General features: G+C 48.0%; 1 protein-coding gene across 3 annotated transcripts in view; it reads left to right on the forward strand.

Annotated features, from left to right (window-relative positions):
- Positions 1 to 22987, forward strand: part of DOCK8 (dedicator of cytokinesis 8) — a 212618-nt gene that overhangs the window by 110863 nt on the left and 78768 nt on the right. For all 3 annotated transcript variants that reach the window (XM_029920954.1, XM_029920952.1, XM_029920953.1), the window contains 2 exons: positions 20352 to 20469; positions 21872 to 21942. In XM_029920954.1, the coding sequence (XP_029776814.1) occupies positions 20352 to 20469; positions 21872 to 21942 (189 nt within the window). The remainder of the gene's footprint in view (positions 1 to 20351; positions 20470 to 21871; positions 21943 to 22987) is intronic.

The raw sequence follows: 22987 nt of genomic DNA on the forward strand, positions 1-22987 counted from the left end.
TTCCCTCTCATTGCCATGTAGTGCTCCATTGTGTATATATACCACATCTTCTTGATCCACTCATCAGGTGATGGACATTTAGGCTCTTTCCATGTTTTGGCTATTGTTGACAGTGCTGCTATGAACATTGGGGTGCATTTTGCCATTCTTTTAACTGCTGTATAGGATTCCTTTGTGTGAAGAGGTCCTACTTTACTTTTACATTTCCTATTTTTCTACTGATAGATATTTCTGATTTTGTTTTTGTTTTCCCAATTTGGGGCTCTTACAAACCCTGTGCAAGGTGAGCATTTTTGTCTTTGTCTCTCTGTGCACATGTGTGAACGTGTCCCCAAGTGGTGTGCCTGAAAGTAAAATTACTGGGTCACAAGTGATACACATTCTCAGCTTTTTTTCATCCTTCCCCTTTTTTCCAAAATGGTACGAGCCCCCAGTCCTTCTAGCAGTACAAGTGAGCTGATTCCAGCCCCCGCCCCTCCAGATCCTCACATCTGCCAGTATCATGTGTGCGTATGTGGGACTGAAATGCAAAAAATCTCAGAACTCCCCCAATCAGCACCCCAGCCCCACACTTCCCGAGGCACAGAATTGAGACCCAGAGAGGGGGAGTCATTCATTGAAGTTGAAAATTACAGAGAGAAATAGAAACAAACATCCGCTCAGTTAGAAATGAGCCTCTTCATGGGGTGCCACTAGGCACTAATCAGTTAAGCATCCGACCTCAGCTCAGGTCATGATCTCACGGTTCATGGTTCGAGCCCCGCGTCGGGCTCTGTGCGGACAGCTCGGAGCCTGGAGCCTGCTGCAGATTCTGTGTCTCCCTCAGCCCCAGTCTTTCTCCGTAGATAAGTATTTCTGGGATAGTGGCTTCGGCTCCCTGCTCCCCAGAGAGAGATGAAGGCATTAAAATGTTTCCTTGTGGATTCTGTGTTTGTATCTTTTTAGAAGTGCTGTCCTCTATTTGGAAAAGGAAATGCTGGTGGCATTGGGATAAACTTGCCTCAAATGAATTCTGTAGTTAGCTTCTCCTCAGCATTTAATCACCTGGGGGGAGGCATTTACAACCCTTTCTACTCCTTGCTGCGAACATTGTCCCTTAGTGACGTCACAGCAGGGCTCAGAAGGCATCGGAGCACCTGAGGATTCAGGGGTGAAGAGTACTAATGAGGACAAGTCCAGACAGATGCCTCTGAACCTGACTTGGCATCAGGAGGAAAGGCCCCGCGCGCAGGTGCACAGTGAAGGTTCGTCTCCTGGATATTCTAGCGGCGCAGAGGCCAGCCCATTAGAGACCAGGCCTCTCATTTTCCTGCAGCGCCTTCTCTTGGCTCCAAGGCCACCATTCTTTCTGGCTTGTCTAAGGAAGGAGCGTTAGTTACAGTGACGTTGGCTCAGAACCTCGCGATGGGAAAACATCAAGGAATTTGGAGAGCTTGGGGTCTAAGTCTCTCGTTTGGTAGTCCTCCAGCCGTTCCCACACGCGTTAGAGGGGTTTTAGTTAGGTTGGTCTTAGCAGCCACTCAGGCCTGAACGAATCCTCCCCATTCCTGTAGGTCCACTCCCCTTTCACAGAACAGAAAGGGAAGGCTAGGTCAGGTCTGAGCCGCAGGTCAGATTGGTGAGGGGACCGTTGACCTTGCTGACCTAGTCGTGTCATTTCTGTCAAAATCTACCCCCGCCTTTCATTCTTCTACCCGGAGCTTGGGGAGAATACATCTAGTGAGTCGGGCGGGGAGTGCCGGAAGTTATCAAACCAAGGATTTGAATTTCAAGTCGTGTAATTTTCACCTAAACTGCAGAGTCCCTTTGGCAGAGGAAATTGTTACATGGACCTGACGGCAGATGAAAATTTCCTGGCCTCGAATGCAAGTGGTGGCCAAAGTCACACATTCAGGATTTTAATATGCGTGAGGCTTCAGTTGAACATCGTGTGCGTAGAACTCAGAACTTATTTTTTACCTCTCCTAAAGGAGCATCTGTCACGGAGCCTCAAAGAGAATCCACTTAGGATAGGCTGAAATCACTTCCTGTCCTCAGTCCCCGCGCCCAGCCCTCCTGCCCCCTTTCAGGGGCCCTGGCTCAGGATCACGGCCTTGTGCCACACTGTGTTCTCTGTGGCCGCCACGGTGATGTCTCGGCCTTGCTCCGGTTGCTTTAAGGCGGAATCTACGTTATTTACTGAGCAGTACCCTGCGCTCCAGCAATACCCCCGAAACGGTGCCGGTCAGTCCCTTGTAAAATAAACATTCTAAGGGACGAGTTGAACTTGGAACCAGAAGTGCTGTTCCAGGACCAGCGTCTCCCAAGCCAGGGGCTTTGGGCCTCTGTGGGCCACGTGCTGGGGTACGGGCATGGGGTCCGCCTCACACCCAGGCCAGGCCCTCTGCGGAGTCACAAGCGGGACAGTGACGATTGTGAAGAACAGTTTGGAAGAACAGATTGTGAAGATCAGGTTGATAAACAGGGTTATCCACATCTGAGGTTGGCACTCCCTTCTCCGTGGCCAGATTAAAAACACACTAGTTGTTAGGCCAGAAAACTGTTTGTGCCCACTCCTGGCTTACTTCCCAGGGGCACCCAGCAGCTGGTAACAGGGACCCCAGCTGCTGCCTTCCGTGGGGGGCGGAGGGGACAGCAGGGCTGCGCTGAGGCCCGGCATGCCCTTGCAGGGCACCCCCTCTGTGGCGGGGAGGGGGGGGCTGAGTGCGGAGATCACAGGTGCTGAGACTGTAATGAACTTGTTAACGTCCACGCCGGCCCTTCGCTGGTGATTATGTCAGAGAAAGCCACGTCAAGTGCGTTTTCATCTCCTCTCCCAGCCCCTGGGAGCCTCTGAGGTCTTTTTATCCAATTAGCTGACTTGCTGTGGAGGACGGAGCTTGCTGAGAACAAGTGTATCCGTTAGAACATGATTTCTTTGATGGATAATGAGCTGTTTTCAGGCCTCCTCCTATTTAGCTGAATGTTGGCAGCCCGGCAGTCTGCATCCCTGTGCTTACCTGGCATCTGGGCGAACAGGGAGATGCCTCCCCTACCGCGGGAGGGAGACGTGTGAGCGGATCCTGAGTGGACGTCTGGAAGCTAAAATGGAATGAATACTATTGATCAGGAAAGGAATGAACCAGAAATAATTCTGGATGAGCTGGTCAGGAAGGACCTGGGCCATGGAGAGGGGACGATGATGTCCTTGACAGAGACTTTTATTTGGTCCGGGAAAGGGACTCCCGATCTGAGCTCAGCTGGCTGGGTGCCCACACTAGGTCTTTTCAGCGCTGGGTGCTAGGGCTGGGGGTCTCTGAGAGCCCACCGTGGGGGATTAATAACAAAGTACAGGGGCGCCTGGGTGGCTCCGTAGGTTAAACATCTGACTTCAGCTCTGGTCGTGATCTTGTGGTTCATGAGTTCAAGCCCCATGTCGGGCTCCGTGCTGACAGCTCGGAGCCTGGAGCCTTCTTTGGATTCTGTGTCTCCCTCTCCCTGTGCCTCTACCTTACTCACACTGTCTCTCTCAAAAATCAATATTTTTTTAAAAAGGAGAAATGTCCATCCCCCACCAGGAGACCCCCTAGAGAGGGCCAGGCAGCTCCATCACCTGACTGGGGAAGCAACCCCAGCATACGCTGGGGTATAAGGTGGGTGGACTTGGCAAAGAGCACGGACTGGTTCATCAAGACGCTGCCACACAGCAGGAAAGCTGTCCGCGTGAGGACGGTGACAGCATACATGCCCAGATGCTGTCAGCCCTCGGGGACTCCGGCTAATTAATCATTGGTGGTTTCTGAGGTGATTGGCCCTGGTGTAAATCACCATCAAACAATACCTTCCTCCAATAACTGTCAAAAAATGATAACTCCCTGTTATTTGTTTCTCGAGTTGTTTGAATTTTACTTATTTCAGGACACATAGCCTATTCTAATGGGTCTAAATTACTAACGTACAAAACTGCAGAGTGAAAATTCTCTCACGTTCCTGACTTCTAGTCATCCAATTCCCTTCCTTCAGGACAGCCTTTAAAGACGTGTGTGTGTGTGTGTGTGTGTGTGTGTGTGTGTGTGTGTGTCTGTGTGTGTGTCTGTGTGTCTGTGTGTCTGTGTATGTATCTATTTGATGTTACTCATTTATTTATTCTATAAATAATGAGTGCCTACAGTGTGCCAGGCCCCTTTCTAAACACCAGAGAAATTCAAGTGAACAAAATAGATGAAAATCATGTAAATTCCCCAGTTCAGTCCTATTTTTGACCCATGGAATCAGCCACTGCTATCAGTACGTGTCCTTCCAGAGAAAAGAAATCTCCATATGAGCCAATATAGCCCCCGTATTTTCCCTCTCACGATGCAGGTGTAGCAAAATCCCCGCCTTGCTCTGCACCTCGCTCTCTCATCGAATGCCATGTTTGGCGGAGCGCTGCTGTATGAATACAGAGAATTGCCTCTTTTGTTTTTATACAGCTGCGCTGAGTCTCATTCCGCTGTATCATGATTTATTTAGCCCATGATCACAAGCATCTAAGATGTCCCCAATCTCTTGTAACAATTGATGTTACAATGAAAGAAACCTTGCATAACTTTTCACCCCTGTGAAAGCATGTTTATTGGCTACATTTCTGCTTCTCACCCTTTCCAGGGATCTTTAACGAACCCTAGTAGAAGACAGCCCCAAAACCCAGTCCGTATTTTGCTAGTCTTAGCAAGGAGTTACTTGTGGAATACGGGGCTTATTAGAAACTAATGTTCCATTTGGAACGACAGTGCAACACAAGCAAAAGCAAAGTGAATTCTGGTCCCTGAATTGTCCAAAATACTTAGGTCCCCGCACTTGACTTTGCTGTGGCGAGTTGGTCTCCGGCATAGACTGGGAACACAATCCCGCTTTCCCAATGCCGTGCTCCAAAACTCCGGTGTCCTCTTAACCATCAGGAGGGACTTACCAACAGGTGCCAGTCTTGCAAAGCCAGCCTTCCACTACCACGTTCGGCCGCTTGAGGGCACAATTTGCTCACTTACTAGGTACAGACACACCGAGTTCATTTTTCCATTACAAAGCAGACGAGTCATGATTTATTAAAGGAAAACAACACACTTAATTTTTTTGCCCTTGAAGCATAGGACCAAGAAAACCTGGAAAGTATTCCAATGTCCCGGGAGATTGCTGTTGTCATATTTTTTGCCAAGACACGTATTCTAACTTCTCAACTTATCAACTTCTGCCTTCTTTCCTTAGTAAGTCATGACCGCAGAAACCTGGCACTTTTCAAACTGTGATGTTGTGCATCTAAAATTTACATAACATCATGTGTCAACTCTACTCAAAAAGAATTTTTTTAAAGAAAGGATGTGAGTGAGACAATAATGAAATAGTGTCAGAGAGGCTCTGTGTGCAGTAGTGTCACTGATGTCACAAATCACAACCCTACATGAGTCTCTATTTTCTACTCATTGCTTTTGAGTCCACTCTGTATTAGTGTGACTGTCCCACCGAAAGCTCCTGCTCCGTGCACTGAACAGTGGTGAGTGTCATTTCTCCCGCGGATCCTTGATATCGCGCCGGCAGTCAGGCTGCTGCAGCGTCCTGCCTCAGATTTTGATGCTGAGCTGCCTGCCCGGGTTAGAAGGAGCCTCCTAAAATTCAAACAGCCTGCTTTCTTTGATTTCTAGACTTTTTTTTTTTTTAATTATTATTCTCACATGAGTTCTTTGAAGTGGCTCATCTTCTGAGGAGATACCCTTCTGGGAATTGTTCCCTCTTCCTGTGCTGTGCAGGGGGACCGTGCTGGGGGGGGGGTGCCTTCTCTCCTCTGTGGCATTTTCATCCTCAATTCTGACTTTCTCGTGTACTTGATAGATGATCTGAACATGCGCTTTCATCCACTCTCCCCCAGACATGGTTGGCCATCTCTAAAGCAGAGGTATTAAAAAAATTTTTTTTTATGTTTATTTATTTTTGAGAGAGAGAAAGCATGTGCATGAGTGAGAGAGGTGCAGAGGGGGAGAAAGAGAGGAGAGAGGAGAAGGGGAGGGGGAGAGGGGGAGGGGCAGAGAGTGAGGGAGACACAGAATCGGAAGCAGGTTCCAGGCTCTGAGCTGCCAGCGCAGAGCCCAATGCAGGGCTTAAACTCATGAATGGTGAGATCATGACCTGAGCCCAAGGCAGCCACCCAGGGACCCCTAAAGCTGAGGTATTTTAACAGCTCTCCCTAATAATGGGCATCCTGTGGTTTCCAGGCCTCTGACCTGAGCCCTTGGCCCTCTCAGGGGAAGTCACAATGCCCTGGGGCCAAACATTAGATGCTGCGTTAGGGCCTTCCCAGGGGACAATGTGGGTGCCTATTGGGACAAGGCAGGCTAGCCCAATAGCACAAAGTGAAATACACTTTCCTATGTTAAATTTTGCTGCTGTAGATTTGACTATTTACTGGTAGTTAAGCAGGGAAGGACTGAGTTTTCCAGTGTGATGTGATTTTTTAAAAAGCTAATCAGAATAAATAAATAAATAGCTAATCAGTCAGACTTCATGGATCTTGGATCACTAAAACAAAAATGAAAGTCATTTATCCACCAGCCTAATACCGAAAAGGTTATAAAGCCAAAAATGTGCCCGTTCCACCTCATTTGTTGTATGTTCTTTGTTTGACAACCTTCAGAAGGTAAACTGGGGTCCAGGCAACGGTGTAGGAATAGACATAGTTCCGTAGGGAGCATCAGAGAGGAATTCAACATGCGGCTCATTCAAATGGTGTTAGAGACTTCCACGCCTCAGGCTAAAAATTATACCCTTAGCACTAAGAACATCTCAAAGCTCATTTCTCAGCTTTCCCTAGAGTTTCAGTTTTTCTTTTTAATTAACTTATTTATTTAGAGGGGAGAGGGGTAGAGAGAGAGGGAGACGTAATCCCAAGAAGGCTGAGACAGATTCCCACGAACCGTGAGACGATGACCTGAGCCGAAATGAAGAGCCGGACGCTTGACCGACTGAGCCACCCAGGCGCCCAAGCTTCAGGTTTTTTAAGACATTAAAAAAATTTTTTTTAATGTTTTATTTATTTTTGAGAGAGACAGCATGAGCAAGGGAGGGTTGGAGAGAGGGGGAGACATAGAATCGGAAGCAGGCTCCAGGCTCTGAGCTGTCAGCACGGAGCCCAACGCGGGGCTCGAACCCACAAACCGTGAGATCATGACCTGAACAGAAGCCAGATGCTCTACCGACTGAGCCACCCCGGCGCCCAAGCTTCAGGTTTTAAAGCTGCACCTGTGCGTCCTTTGGGACCTCACCACTTTCTTCATGAGGGTGACATGGGTGGTGTTTTCTCCCTTCTCCGGGTCCCAAGACCAGTGCAACAGTTTTTCTGGGATCCCTTCTTGGGCTCAAAGACAGGAAGTAGACCAGTTTCTTTATCTTATAACTAGATTTACATTACTGCCATGCCAGACGGTCAGTTCGCACCCCCTGGAGTGACGCAGACACACACACACACACACACACACACATACACCCTGTACTCTATTTCACCTTTGAGAAAATTGAGAAAGAGACAAAGCCAGAAACCGAGCCTCTTGCCATGCTCAGAGTTCTGTTCTCTCATGTCCTCTTGCCTCACTGGCCTTTTCATATCCCGGTTGCAAAACCTTTTATTTCACCATCGTTAAGCCTAATGCTGCCAAAGGGCACATCACCCAGGGCACTTGGGTGCTGCTGTGATTCTCTTGTAACATCAGTGAGATTCTCCCGAGTGAGGAGAGGCTGGGAAGGGAGGTGATCCGTTCTCCCCCCGATGGGTTTTCTCCCCGTCCCCACCGGCCCACCCACACAGGAAGGAGTGGACTGATTGAAGGCTGCCTTTGCTTTTGTAAAGAACATCCAGCCAATCAGTGTCCGTCCTAACTTTGTGAGAAAGCAGCCCGAGAGCCTTGGGCTCCCCAGCCCCCTTCCCTCCAATTTTTTGGCACCAGTGAAACTTTGTTGAGACCACACCCAAGGAGTAACTTTAATAGGGACCCATGGAGTTAAGGGTCTATACCAAACAGGACCCTTCAGCCCGAAGGCAAGCTGCTCTCGTGCCAAGGAAAAATACGCATGATCAGTCAAGAGACTGGGTCTCAGTTTCCCCATCTGTAAAACGGAATAACCCTGGGATACTCGGGGAGATTAATAGAGACTTTACGTATGATCATGCTTTGTGAAATGTAAAGCACTTTACAGTACACGTCTTAATTGTTTTATTTGTGTCACGTATATGCCTCTACCCTGACTGTAAACTCCTTGAGGGCAGCGGAGACTGGTGTGTTTCTCCCTGATTCAGGACCTGACGCAGTTCTGTGCGTGGAGAACGCCCACTGAGTAATCGCTCTTGGTCCGGCCGTGGGGGGGCAGAGGCTGATTGGTTTCTGGCTGGTTCGCTGGCACTTCGCTCCGGTGGGGGTTGGGTGGCGTCAGGGAGCCTGCGGCCCCCCTGTGTCTTGAGCATCCTGATGTGCGACGGTCTCCTCTGCGGAGCACCGGTGAAGCCAGGATGGCCGCCCCAGCTTGCCTGGTGTGGTCTCTCTCTGCCTGAGACTAGACTCTAAGCAGGTGCCCGGGGAAGGCAGGACTCTCATGGGGAGGTTTTGATGTGATCTCGTCATCGGGGATTGGATTGAACCTACCAACTGGAGCGGAAGAAATCAGTCTTCCCACGGTCTTGTTTCAGAAGGATAGCGCTGGTCTTGTGTAGGTCAGCGGGGTGGAGGGTTGACACTTGGGTGCTGTGATGGCTGGAAAAGAGGCCCTGCTGCTGTCGCGCCCCCGTAGGGGCCCCTTTCTCTCCAGTCATCGAAAATGAAAGATTGTCTGCCGTTGTTTTAAACGCCACGAAGCTGACATTGAAACTGCCCATTGGTACAGCGTGTGAAATTTTTTGATAGTCCCGTGATTTTCTTCATCGTTTTCCTCCCCTGGTCCTGGAATTCGGGGTGGTGAAGTTGGATTCTGCGTGGATGAAGTAGCAGACGCTTAGTTTATGGGACCTACTCAGCAGACGGGCCACATTCAGTGAACGGCACTGACAAAGTGGAACAGAAGGGAGGCGTGTGAAGGGTAGAAAGTTCTCCTCGTGACGTCCAGGGTCTGTTGACACATCAGACAGGATGGTGGCCACGTCGTCCGATAAAGACATTCCCACCGAATCTCCCGGCCAGCCGGCTAGTGATAACTCGAGTCAGGCGAGCCCTACCTTTTTGCAGAGTACCCATGCAGAGCTTTCCCTGTGAGGATCAAGAACTTTCCAGAAACTTAGCATTTATCGAATACGTGAGTCTATAGACATGTGAGCCCCTCCCAGCAGTTTCCCTGCTTGACTCATGGATATTGGGTGTGGGGACTGTTTGCAGAAGGACGCGGAGGAAGACGCCTATCGCAGGAGCGATGTTTGATGTTGCTCAGTGTGAACCCCAAGGCAGGCCCGGAGCCGAGGCAGGGTTGGGGTAGGGGGAGACCAGACGCACAGCCCTGGAGGCAGTGAGACCCCTACATGATCCTCCGAGGTAGCGGAGTTTTCCAGGGACTGCGGTACTGGTGTGATACAGAATCACTGTATGACTGCGCGCCGCCACCAGGACAGTCTTTGCGGGAGCAGAGCACCTGCTGATTTCATGAGGTCGCTCATGTCGTCTCCCAGAGTCACGGTGACATGAACCCAAATTCCGGCATGAGAAGCCCGGACCCGCGGCCAACGGCGTGCTGACTCTGTGTCTCAGGGGCAAGGAGAAGGGCAGCCCATGACAATGACAGTTACTCAGCCCTCCTCGTGGTGTGGGGCCGGGCACAGCCTCCGTGCACTGCCCTCCCCCCTCACCCCTCCACGGAGCATCCTGCCTGTCCTTTGAAAACCTTGCACGCCTAGCGGTGCGGGTCTCCTTTGAACAGTGTTGATCCATTCACCTGGCCGCTACTTCGGGGCTTCCGCCACATGCCACACACCGTGCTTGGTGGTGAAAGAGGCCAGGAGTGACGCCTCTCTTTGGAGGCATAGCCCGGTCTCTTAGGAGACGCTAGAACCACTTGTAATGGTGCCAATCTGCTGAAAGCCATGCATGCGACTTTGTCCCACAGCCTCCTTGGGATCTTTGCAAGTTTTCCCACCTCCCAAATCCAGAAGAGCCTCTTCTGACCGAGAGCACCCAAAGCAGGCACGTGTTTATAGAGGGAGCTGGGGACGTTGGGATGGTTTATGTCTCAGTGGACCCGCTGCTTCTCCAACCACAGTACTTTCTTCCCCAACCCATGCCAAGGCATCTGACAATATTAAAACCATCAGGGGGCTCCTGGGTGGCTCAGTCGGTTGGGTGTCTGACTTTAGCTCAGGTCATGATCTCGTGTTTGGTGGGTTTGAGCCCCACGTCAGGCTCAGAGCTGACAGCTCAGAGCCTGGAGCCTGCTTCGGATTCTCTCTCTGCCCCTCCCCCACTCACACGCTGTCCCTCTCTCACTTTCAAAAATAAATAATCATTAAAAAAAAAAACCCATCAGGAATGATGCAGCAAGCATTTTAATGAGTAGTATTGACTTCCTCCCTGGCTGGGGGTTTTTTTTGTTTTCTTTTTGAATGGGTGGGGGACTAAATAAAGCCTCTGCCCCAAACCAAAGGAAAAAGAAAAGTCAGTTGCCGCCACAGCAGAAATTGGAAGTTTTCTGGTGTGTGTGTGCGTTTCTGTCAGCGGGGCAGATCGCTTTCAGGAAAGTATGTGAAAGCCGGGAAGAATGTGCCCTTTCTGTGCTTTACAGGAGCATTCAGGTTGGTTCATGTTCACTGTCTGCGTGCCGATCCTGTCTGGTGGTCGTTGAGAACCTGCTGCCCAGCCCAGATTTTGTACCAGAGCGGTGTTTTTAAAACCCGAATAGTAAGGCTTTTACAAAGCCCAAGGTTATTGAAATGTTTGTTTTCTTGGGGAAGCTTTCATTAACCCTTTGCTGTGTTAGGGGAGGAATGATGTTTGCAGTCGGTCCTTCTGGGCATCCTTCCTACCTTTGGTCCAGCCCGTCACAGCCTGCTGAAGAGACATTCATTAATTCAGGTAATGGAATCAAAACTAGACCCAAACAAAAAGTATTGATTTTTGTTTATTTATTTAAAAAAAATTTTTTTAATGTTTGTTTTTGAGAGAGAGAGAGAGAGAGACAGAGCATGAGCAGGGGAGGGGCAGAGAGAGAGGGAGACACCGGATCCGAAGCAGGCTCCAGGCTCTGAGCTGTCAGCACAGAGTCCGATGCGGGGCTCGAACCCACGAACCGTGAGATCATGACCTGAGCCAAAGCCGGTCACTCAACCGACTGAGCCACCCAGGTGTCCCTCTAGGTGACTTTTCATAAACAAGCAACTGGGTCTTAAGAAGAGCTCACGTGTATTGACGTGTTCCTAAAAGGTGGCATTCTCTTTGCCCCCGCTCGAAGTCCTGACTTATTTAACAAGGGTGCTGGCCTTCCGGACTCTCACTTAACAGGAACTTCCTGAATCATGAAAGTAAGGGATAGGATTGATGTGTTAGAAAAGGTACTCCACAAATATCACTGGAGCTGTATTTATTTCATTTATTTCATGTCAAAGACAACATAATAATAGTTGTTCTCGCTAAAGACACCATATGTGGTGCTCATGGGCCCCTCCCCCGACCATCTTGAAAGGTGGTATAATAAGAGTTATTAAAGTTTACTGTTGTTTTGCTTTGTTTTTTTTTCCCACTCTCTCTCTCATTTGATTTCTGGTTTTGAAGATTTTTTTTTTTTAAAGCATAACAGGGCTGTAGAGAGAGAATATTGAGCCATTTGTTGCAGTGTTTCTAAACAATATGGTAACATTCTGTCTCTGGCTTCTTAACTGCATTTGCTTTTGGTGCGGGTGAGGGGTGGAGGTCCCCAAAGTTCAGAACAGAGTCCGAGCATTTATACAAAACCCTGGAGCCTGGCCGGCCGAGCTCAGAGCTTGCTGCGCGCAGGCGGCCGAGCACGATAGTACCATCAGTGCCTCCGCATCTCGGGCCGTTTCCCAGGGCAGGCGGCCTAGGAGGGCTCCGACCTGTGCCCCAGGCCAGGTGTGACCCTCCTTCTCTCTCGCTCTGATTTCTGAAGCTGGCATGTGCTTTTCACCTCCACAGGAGGGTTTTTCTTGCCCCTGTGACTTTGTGCTTTGATCTCACCTAAAGTGTTAGATGCAGGAACCAATACAAATAATGGCTTGAGACTGTAGAATGACAAGACCAGACATGGGAAATTTATTTATACACCTCATTCCGAAAATTATTTGGGGCAGCTTAAGGAAGCCACATGACAAGTATAAAATTTCTGGGTGGAAGGAAAATGAGGAGAGGGAAGTCCTTCTAAATCTGGGTAAGGACCAGGCTGCATCTTAACATCTTTGGCTGTCCCTTATAAAGTTAGCTGCACGTTTGACCTCACACTTCCTGGAAGCCAAGGGGGGAAAAAAAGAAACATGATGAACTACAGGATTTGTATTCCTGCCAAATGAAAATCAGAGCAGTTCTCTGGGCTCCCTGCTGCTCAGACTTGAACGTGCATATGGGTCCGCTGGGGTGGTGCTGAAATGCAGGTCTGGTACAGCAGGTCTGTGCTGAGTCCTCGCTGGCTCCCAGGTGATGCCGATCCGGACGCCTGCCCCTCCCCGGACGTGCGTGGAGTGGCAGAGCCTTGACTGCTCATAAGCACGTGCTCACGAAGCACGGTGGCGATTGAAATGTTAGCTTTGCAGGCTTCCCAGGTAATTCTAGAATATCTCAAATATTCTAGGGCTCGAAGCTGTCTAACTCCAGTTTGCTCCTGATGTATTTAAAACCTCAAAACCTCTAGCTAATAGCGAGGGACAGGACTTGCTCTCCAAAGCTAACTGTGTTATTTCATACCTAAAAAAAAATAAAAACCTTACAGTTTGGACGAATATCCTTTTGTCCCTGTAAATAATAAATTAGAAGACTACTTTATAATAAAGTTTTGCTCAGTCCGTGGACCAACGAGACATTTATGGTTGTTCTTACAATTAGCAAAGGTTCCGTGCACTGAGTCCGGCCTTGGGGCACCTGGACCTGGGTCCCATTGTGCCTTTAGCTAACTGGTACCTTGAGCAAATTTTGCTTCCTCGCTGTGCCTGTTTTCTCATCTGCTAACTGCAGGCAGTCAGAGTTCCCGTCATAGGTAGCTCGGAGAATGCCTGCACACAGTCAGAATCAAATACCGTTAGCTGGTTCTATTATTATGTTTAAAATATATTTTCCTGGGGAGCCTGGGTGACTCAGTCGGTTAAGCCTCCGACTTCGGCTCAGGTCATGATCTCACATTCGTGGGTTCGAGCCCCGCGTCAGGCTCTGTGCTGACAGCTCGGAGCCTGGAGCCTGTTTCCGGTCCTGTGTCGCCTTCTCTCTCTGCCCCTCCCCCTCTCATGCTCTGTCTCTCTCTGTATCAAAAATAAATAAAACATTAAAAAATTTAAAAAAAAAATAAAAAATAAAATAAAATAAAATATATTTTCCTGGCAGTGAAATGTGAGTGACAAATAAAACCACCCCCTGAGCTGCTCAGCCGGCATGAACGAATGTATCTAGATTTGCAATTTCCTGCGGAAGGCGCAAGTAAAAACACGGACAACTTCAAGATCGCCGATAGCAATAGGCATTTGAATTTTGTTCTGTTAGGACCAAAGTCAGTTGCTCACAAATTACTAAAAGGCATGAGAGCCGCCAACCTTTCTCTGTAGTTTTCGAACAAGGGCTTCTCGTTCATGCAGGCGGCTTTGCTGTATTTCCACGTCAGCGAATAGTTCATCGATTCTTTGGCCCTGTCTTTGCCAAAAGGGCTAGGAAGGAAGAGTTTTTATTTTTTAAGTTTATTTATTTATTTTGAAAGAGAGAGCATGCATGCAAGTAGGGAAGGGGCAGAGAGAGGGAGAGGGAGAGAGAGAGAATGAATCAAGATCCCAAGCAGGCTCCGCGCCACCAGGGCGAAGCCCAGTGCGGGAGCTCAAAGTCGGGAACTGTGAGATCATGACCTGAGCCGAAGTCAGACGCTTAACTGACTGAGCCACCCAGGTGCCTCAGAAAGAGAGAGTTTTCAAACACAGGAAAAGAAAAAGAAATACTTTGAAATTACCAAAGTAGGTTGAGCCTGTTTATGGAGGAAGCTTCTTATATAATACATTTCAATATGTTGAATCAGGAGGGCCAGGTACTGACTTAAAACCCATCTACGTCAGTTCAGCGGGTGTGGCTAGTGGTCCGCTGTGAAACCAGCCCTTGGGTCTCCAGCTTGAGGGGCGATAATGAAATAGCAAAACTCATTTTGCTGGTATTTGATTCTCCCCTACTGCATATCCATAGCCAAGAGAGTCTTTTAAGGTCTCCCTGAACCTGAAGCACCTGACCACAGGTCACTTAAAACATACTGAGATCGGGGTGCCTCGGTGGCTCAGCCAGTTAAGTGTCCGGCGTCAGCTCAGGTCATGATCTTGTCGCTCATGGACTTGAGCCCCATATCGGGCTCTGTGCTGACCGCTCAGAGCTTGCTTGGAATTCTCTGTCCCCATCTCTCTCTCTGCCCATCCCCCTCTCTCAAAAATAAATAAATGTTAAAAAATAAGAACCTATTGAGAGGTATGTACTTCCCCATTTGTTATATGTATGTGGACAGTCTGCAAAGTATGCGAGAATTTTTTCACCTCTGGTTAAACTCAGTAGAGTTGTCATCGATGAACTGACAAAATGTATATAGTGAGCATTTAATTCTACTTATTTTTTAACAAAGCTGATCTCACTACGATGCCTCCACTCAGCTTTTCTTTTCATTTTTTTTTAATGTTTATTTATTTTTGAAAGACAGAGAGAGAGAGAGACAGAGTTTGGGCAGGGGAGAGGCAGAGAGAGAAGGAGACACAGAATCTGAAGCAGGCTCCAGGCTCTGAGCTGTCAGCACAGAGGCCGATGCTGGACTCAAACCCACAAACCGCGAGATCATGACCTGAGCTGAAGTTGGATGCTTAACTGACTGAGCCCCCCAGGTGCCCCCAAGTAAGCATTTAGTTTTAGAATCATGGGGCACCTGGCTGGCTGGCTTAGTCAGAAGAACATGCAACTCTTGACCTTGGGGTCGTGAGCTTGAGCCCCACGCTGGAGGTAGAGGTTACTTAAATACATCTTAAAAGCAGTACACTAAATAAAACCATTAATTGTGATTTCGAGATTTTGCTTTTATATTTTGGAACTAATAATCTTGGAGGCCTTAGGATACGTTAGTTAGTTTAGGTTGCCATTCTTAGCAATGGAATATATGTAAACATCAGTATCACAAAGGATTACTCCTTACCACTGCTCTTTCTAACCAGGTTTTCCCCCTTTTTGTATGTTTATTTATTTTGAGAGAGGGTGTATGGGAGAGCAGGGGAGGGACAGAGAGAGGGGGGAGAGAGAGAGAGAGAGAGAGAGAAAGAATGCCAAGCAGGCTCCGTGCTGCTGGGGTAGACCCCAACTCAGGGCTTGATCTCATGAACCGAGAGATCATGAGAGCCAAAACTAAGAGTCAGACGCTTAACCAACTGAGCCACTTAGGTGCCCCTTATCTCGGTGTTTTCATTGGAGAAATAGTCCCAACTTGATGATTCTTACCCTCATGACTTATTTTCCAATCCGTCAAAATCGCCGTCAACACAGATTATCACTCATGATCCACTCACCATGACATCATCCACCACGTTGTCAGACCAGCCCCCCTGCCGGCCTTGAAGATCGCAGCCTCCATCTCCTGGCCCGGCAACCAGAGTTCCTCGTCCCATCTCTCCCCGTGCCTCACCCCTGCAAGTAGCCGGTGCTGGACCTCAGCACCCAGCTGGCGGGGGCCTCCGTTCTTCTTGACGAGCTGCCTGGCTCTTCTCCAGGCTCTGCTCTCTCTGCTGCTGGTTGATTTGCATTAGTAGCTCCGCTAGAGAGCTGTTCAAAGTGTCCCGTTGTTTTGAAGTGTCCCTTTGTTTTGATGAGTGTCCGGTGTTCTCTTTGCTGGAACTCACCTGCTTCTCCAGGGAGAGAAGCCGCTGGGAGAGAACACAGATGTCATCGTGGGAGTACGTGATGGACTCCGGTTCTTTTCTCTGTTTTCTCACACTGGAGGGAGAGTTCGCTGAACTGAGCAGGGGGCGCACTGGTGTTCTTTCCCCTGTGGCTTTGCAAGATTTCTAGGCTCCTGTGCTAACCTGTTTTCAGCAAAGGAAATTGAAGACAGTCTCAAGGTGGTGAGGCTCTGGGAGAGCGTGGTCACCATTTGGATCTAAGAATGATCGGATTCTCCAAGTCAACTTCCGACTTCATGGAGCCGTTCAATTATAGCAGTTTAAAAATCCGTGGAGGGGCTGTGGCTGAATCCTTGGAAACAATTCAGAGTTTCCAAAACAGTGTGTCATCAGGAGAAGCCACCTGAAGTGACTCTGTCTAGAAAGAAGGCTGTTGGTGGACATCACATGTTTGGTTAAATGTCGTGGAGCATTGGACCGAAGAGAACCATTTTTGTCTGCACTGGGGGAAACTGGATTGTACTGAATACCTTGCACATAGGCTGGACCCGCACTTACTAAAGCAGCCTTCAAAATCACCCGACCATAACCAATGATGCCTATTTTGGTTATAGGCTACCTTCTCAAGAATCGTTAGATATCATAATTCTTAGGATTTTTCTCTAGCTAATATGAGGGATGTAATTCATCACATATAAAAAGACGAGCCCGATTTGTCAGTTTCTTGATAATCACCCTTACCTGGTTTAGACTCCGTGAATTACCTTAAAGAGGTTGCAAGCTAACTGTGTCAGCCCCATTCTGCTTCCAGAAAATTGCCCCATACAGAGAATCTGGGCTACAGGAAGACATAATCAGGCTGTTTGGTGCCTCCCTGACCTTTGAACTGGCCTAAGCAAAGTTAAGAGGTCCTGTGTGTTCTTGATCGTCCGGAGTGTCGTTGTCCCCCTTGAGCACCGGAGAGTCGCTGTTCATTACCTGGCAACCTCTTTGAGCCGACCTCTTAGGTGGTTTTCCTCCCTGGATGCAGAACGCTCCTCTGTCTGATAAGTTTATTTCAATATTTTCCCAAGTGATTTCTCAGAAGATGACACATGTAAAACATACCGTGAAAGAACAGATCCATGAAATGCGTTCTGAGGTCACAACATTTAGGGAAGGGAACGGCCTCTTTCCCCCTCAGAGCAAATTCATGACACGCGTTAACCTGCGTTTCTCGGTCTCCCCCAGTCTCTCCCAGCAGCATTTGGTCACCCGCCTCCTCCGCTTCCCCACATACTCGTTAGCGTTTAGCGAAGTGCGAGGGTTCCATGGAACGGACGGGCAGCGCTGTTTGGTGCTCAGCGGTCAGTGACCAGCAGGCTAATGGAATTAGCCTTGCTCGTAGCTGTGGAAGACTGAAGGTTTTATGACACTCAGTGAAATAAGCCTCCTTGCTTTCGACAATGATAAGCTGGTGAAATATATTACAGAACAGAAATTTCAAACTCTGAAATTTCCTTATGAAAGTGAAGCAAGGTTGAGAATATGACGTTTTATCAAAGGTCTGGCTCCCGATGCTTGCCCCTCTGTTCTCGTATGTTCTCGGCGCTCAGAGCTCTACCCCCTCACAGAACACCCAGAAAGCCTTTCACTTCCTCTTGCCTGATCAGACCAGGGATTTGAGGATCACCCATCCTGACAGTTCAGGGGGCCTCTCCCTGGAGCATTCGGTTTGTCACATGGCTCGCTCTTTATTTACGTGGCTGGAACCAAATCTCTGAGGTTGGGCCGTCGGCCGGTTCCTTCAGGAGCGGGTTTACTCAGCCATCCACTTGGTCTTGTCCAGGGCTGCTGGTTATTAGTGTTTCCCTCTGATAGCGTCGTAGCAAGGAAGGGCCGTGGGGTAAATCTGGGCATTTATGCAGACACTGGTTTGAAATGGCCACTTTCACACACACATGACGGCAGGACTGATCTAGTTATTACAATGAGGGGGTTACAGCTGCATAGAGTCAATGCCAGCTTAGTCCTGCCTTTTGATTTTCCAGTCCCTCACTATGCAGACTTCATGAATTAAACAGATTTAAATTTGTCATCTTCTGCCTTTTCCAGTGGAGCATTCTTTACATTTGAATGTGGACCCAGTGAGTGGCCCTGACTGTATCTATTAAAGATGGGACATCTGGGGCACCTGGGTGGCTCAGGTGGTTGAGCATCTGACTTCAGCTCAGCTCCTGATCTTGTGCTTTGTGGGTTCAAGCCCCATGTCAGGCTCTCTTTGGTCAGCACAGAGCCCGCCGCTTTCAATCCTTTGTCCCCGTCTCTTGCTGCCCCCCCACCCCCGCCGCTCATGTGTGCGCTCTCTCTCTCTCAATATAAATAAATGAAATTTTTAAAAAAGATGAGAAATATGCTGGGTATAGTTGTACAGATCTTTACTGCACAGATTCACAGGTGTAGATAAGTAGTTCTCAAATGGGGGTGATTTGGACCCCTCAAGTGAACATTTAGCGATTTCTGGAGACATCATTGATTGTCACGACTGAGTAGTGGGGGGAGATACTACTAATATCTACTGGGGAGAAGCTGGGGATGGTGCTGAATGTCCTACCATTCACCATGCACAGGACAGTCCCCCAACAAGAATTTCCAGTCCCAAATGTCAGTAGCAGTGAGGTTCAGAAGCCCTCAGATCAATGAATAGGTAAGTCTTTATAAACTATTATGAGAACCTAGTATTGACAAAAGGAAAATCCGGTCACCTGGTCCTCTCTCTTGGTCACTCCTTTCCCAGTGTCTAATTCTTGGTCTAGTTTTGTCCTCTTGAAAGCCTCTGGGACAAGAATGTGTCTGTCTAAGGAGCCTATGTTACCTAGGAGTTAGAACAGGGGACCAAGTGTGGGGACAAGACATTTGCCCGAAGAAAGGGACACGAGTTGAATCAGTCCTTGTGTACTGTTGAGACTCACCTGTTGATAAGATGCAGAAAATTAGGCACACTTGTCACTGAGAGGTGTCATGAACAACACAGTATGGAAAAGCCGTTCTTGTCATTTCGGGGGGGGGGGGGGGCTTATCAGAGGAAATACAGCTTACTAGTTAAGAGTCCAAGCTCTGGGGCTAGACTCCCTGACTTCAGTTCCCCACTGACGTCCCCTACCTACATGAGGTAGGGCAAGTGACTTAACCTCGCCGGATCTCATCTTTTCCTTATTTGTGACGTGGGGATGATGCCATGACAGTAGGGCCTACTTAGAGGACAGTTATGAGAACCGAACAGTGTAACAAACAAAAGGTATTTGGAACATTGCTTGATCAGGAGAAGTGCTCTATAAATGTTAGTGTCATTGTTTCTTTGAGTCGGGAATATGGTTCTTCAAAAATATGCACATTTGTTCCTTTATTCCACAAATATGTGGAAGCTAGCTACTGTGTCCTAGGCAGTATTATATGCTGGAGATCCATCAATGGATTAAAACAACAGATAAAAATCTCTGCCTTCCCAGAGAGTATATTTAGTGGAATATACTAGTAATAATGCAACTAGAAAACAGCATACAAAATTATAGTTAGCCTAGTGGCTGTCCCCTCGTTGTGAGATGGATGGGTATATTTTTCATGTGGTTGTTGTGTGGTTGTCATATAGCCTGTGGGCTGGAGGTTTGAACCATCATCTTAGGTAGGAAAAGAGGGCCAACCAGCTCTTGGTTTCAGCGGAGGTCATGATCTCACAGTTCGTGTGTTCAAGCCCCACATCAGGCTCTGCACTGATGGTACGGAACCTGCTTGGAATTCTCTCTGTTTTTCTCTGCCCCTCCCTTCTCTCCCTCTTCCCTCTCTTTCTCCCTCAAAATAAATAAATAAACTTAAAAGAAAAGATAGGAAAATAGAGCTAAACCTATCCAGAATTCAATGCCAAGAAAAAATTGAAACCACGATGTACAGATTAGAAAGCAAAAAGAGAAAGAAAAGAAATAAAAAAGTAAAGAAATGAAATGTGGTCATGAATTTTGTCAAAGACGAGCTGAACCTTTTTTGCTTCCTTTGTGTCAGACATGCTCCCTCCAGGCAGATTTCCATGTCCTCAGACGTAAAGACTTTCTGAGCTGCAACAGACACATCTTTCCATGTAGCAAAGCAGAGAACAGTGTTCGTTATTATCCGATGACTGTAGTTGAAGAATCGATAATACCTCACTCAAAAAATAATTCGCTTCTGAAAGGGAAGACGCCATCAGAATAATGACCTCATGGGCGCAGGCGTTAGCGTTCACAAAGGAACTCGGCAAAAACACACTCTTGACTTGATTCACTGGTTTTTTGTCTTTCCTTTCCAGAAACCTTCTCTATGTCTACCCGCAGAGGCTAAACTTCGCCAATAAACTAGCATCTGCCCGGAACATCACAATAAAGATTCAGTTTATGTGCGGAGAGGAGGCGAGCAACGCTCTGCCGGTAAGAGGGAGATGTAGACGTGCTTCACACCGGGGCGGGCTGACCGTCCCTGTCAGTCCACGCGGACAAAATCCCGGGCTCAGCCCCATACGGAGTCTGTCTGTTCAGGCCAACCAACACATCTCAGCACCGGCAAAGGCCTTTGTGGCTAGTCCGATATTGGTCCCAGGGCCAGTCTAAATTGAAAGTCTCTTCCCTAACTTATTTCCTAGTGACCCATGACGTTTGTAAATGCAGATCATTGTAGAGAACTGAAAAATACCATGAAATCTTTCCTAACCACCCTCGTGCCGTTGGAGTTGGAGAGTCGGGCCCACTGCGTCAGCCATGTTTGCTCTGTCTCCACATGTGCTTTGCGGCACACTCAGCCCGAGCCCCAGACCACATCTGGAGATGTCTGTGGCCTAATCATGATAAATACACACCATCTCGACACTTCTCGGGAACAGATCTTCATCTTGAAGCAAAATAGACATCAAATAATAAATATATAATAACCGTGTTCTCTAGGGAACCCGAAAGGCCAGAATTTGTATTGTATTATTTTCACTATCTGCCAATGCGATGGGCAGTTAGCTATTACTATTTTACGTAAGTCCCAGAATCCAGATAATATACGTTTCTACTGAAGTAATTTTTTCTGGTTCATCCATTCTTCAAGTATCTACTTTTTTTTTTAATCATCCTCCTATTGACCCACTCACCTACCCAAAGGTGTCTTCTTGCGACAGTGATGGGAAGGAAATGCTCAAGGAAGACCCGCGCCCCCCCCCCCCGCCCCCGTTCTCTCTGCTCTGGCCCCTAGCAAGGCTCCCGGGGAAGCCCAGTACAGCCACACAGAAGCTTCACGTAGGGGTCAGGTGGGGGCCAATCCCAGCCTGTTCTCTACTCCCCATGCCCTGAGACTTGTCATTTTTGCATCTAATAGAAAAGGGATTTTGTTTTCTTGGCCCAGAGATGAGTCAAATTGTGTGCCTTTTGGGCTGAGTCAGGACAGAGGAGGTGTCTTTTCCTAAGTAGCACAAATGTGGACCGGCCAGTGAAGGTCCTGATCACCCAAACAACCCGGTCCGTGGGTCTTTGGAGGGAAAAGAGCCTGGGCCAGAGTCGCTGGGGGCAGCCCTGTGTGGCTTCGCCCTGGGGTACAGACCTCTGGGCAGTGAGGCGGAGTGGAGACAGCGCTGGTCTCCCAGTCACCCAAACCTGTGGCCATCGGTCACTACCACACCCTTCGTAATCAGCTCCGCATCGGTATGTGTGGAGTTGGATCAGTTGTAAACTCAGCCCCCTTAATTTACAAAATGCAGCGGTATGAGAGCAGACCGTCCACTGGGCCGATGACAGTTGATTTGATAAACCCAAATATCACTGTTAATTTGGCCCTTTCTACATTGGTGAACAGGTCATCTTTGGAAAATCAAATGGCCCAGAATTTCTCCAGGAAGTTTACACAGCCGTGACTTACCATAACAAGTAAGTACATTTCATGCGTCTGCCATGGTTGTTTCATTACTCCTGGTTTTTCTGAATCCCTTAGTGATTCCTCCCAAAAGTTTTTATAATTCAGGGACTGAGGGACCAAGGAAATACATGTCCGTCCCATGATTCTGTGTCAGAGATGTACATGTTTTGCCATTAACTAAGACCAGGAGGAGAATATGTCTTTAAGAACTAAATGCTGCTTTGTCTTTTCCGGAACCTTCTGTCCTGGTATGATCCTGAGGAGTTTGATGGTGTTAAATAAACAAATACATTTCTTACCTTGCTCTGAGATACTGCTGGGGGCCAGAAACAAGCTCTCCCTTCTCTGTCTACATGCCTTCTAATGATCACTCCACACCTGCTCCGTTGTCTCCTTTAAGAAAATTTAAGTTGACCAAAAGAGAAATGGTTCTTGGGGTAGACTGAGTCACAGAATAACGGCTGAACCATTATTCACAGATCACAGGAAGGGGAGATGGACAGTCCACCCTTACAGGGTCACATGGCTTGGGTTTGATCCTGGCTTGATAACCTTGGCCCATTTAAGCTTTCCTCTGAACCCACTTTTCTGGATTGGGCTGACAATTAATAGAGTGATGTGCAGTGAAGCCATTAGTAAAGGATCTGGGACCAGGTAACTCACTAAAATCAGGTTCCTTTTCCTTTCTAAGAGCATCATTTGCTAACCCAAATTCCTCTGATGAGTGCCAGCCACATGCCAGTCCTTTTTCTTGGGGTCAGGATAGAAAAGGAGGTCACAGTAAGACTCTAAGCCTTATCCCATTTGCAGGTGAAGTTGATTTTTTCCATTGTGTATGCAGAGATTTTTTTTTCCTGACAAAACCTTTAGTTCATGAGCAGTGTTAGGTAGGCAGAGTGCTTCTGGTGGCATAAGGTTGGTCTCAAGGTATCTCCAGCCTGAGAGCAGAATGATGGAGAGTAAAAAGCAAAACACCATAACTTGGCTATTGTTGAAGGCACTGCTGTAAACACTCGGGCCCATGTGCCCCTATGAATCAGCACTCCTGTATCCTTT

This window comes from Suricata suricatta, chromosome 13, assembly GCF_006229205.1.
Source record: "Suricata suricatta isolate VVHF042 chromosome 13, meerkat_22Aug2017_6uvM2_HiC, whole genome shotgun sequence".
Taxonomy (NCBI): domain Eukaryota; kingdom Metazoa; phylum Chordata; class Mammalia; order Carnivora; family Herpestidae; genus Suricata; species Suricata suricatta.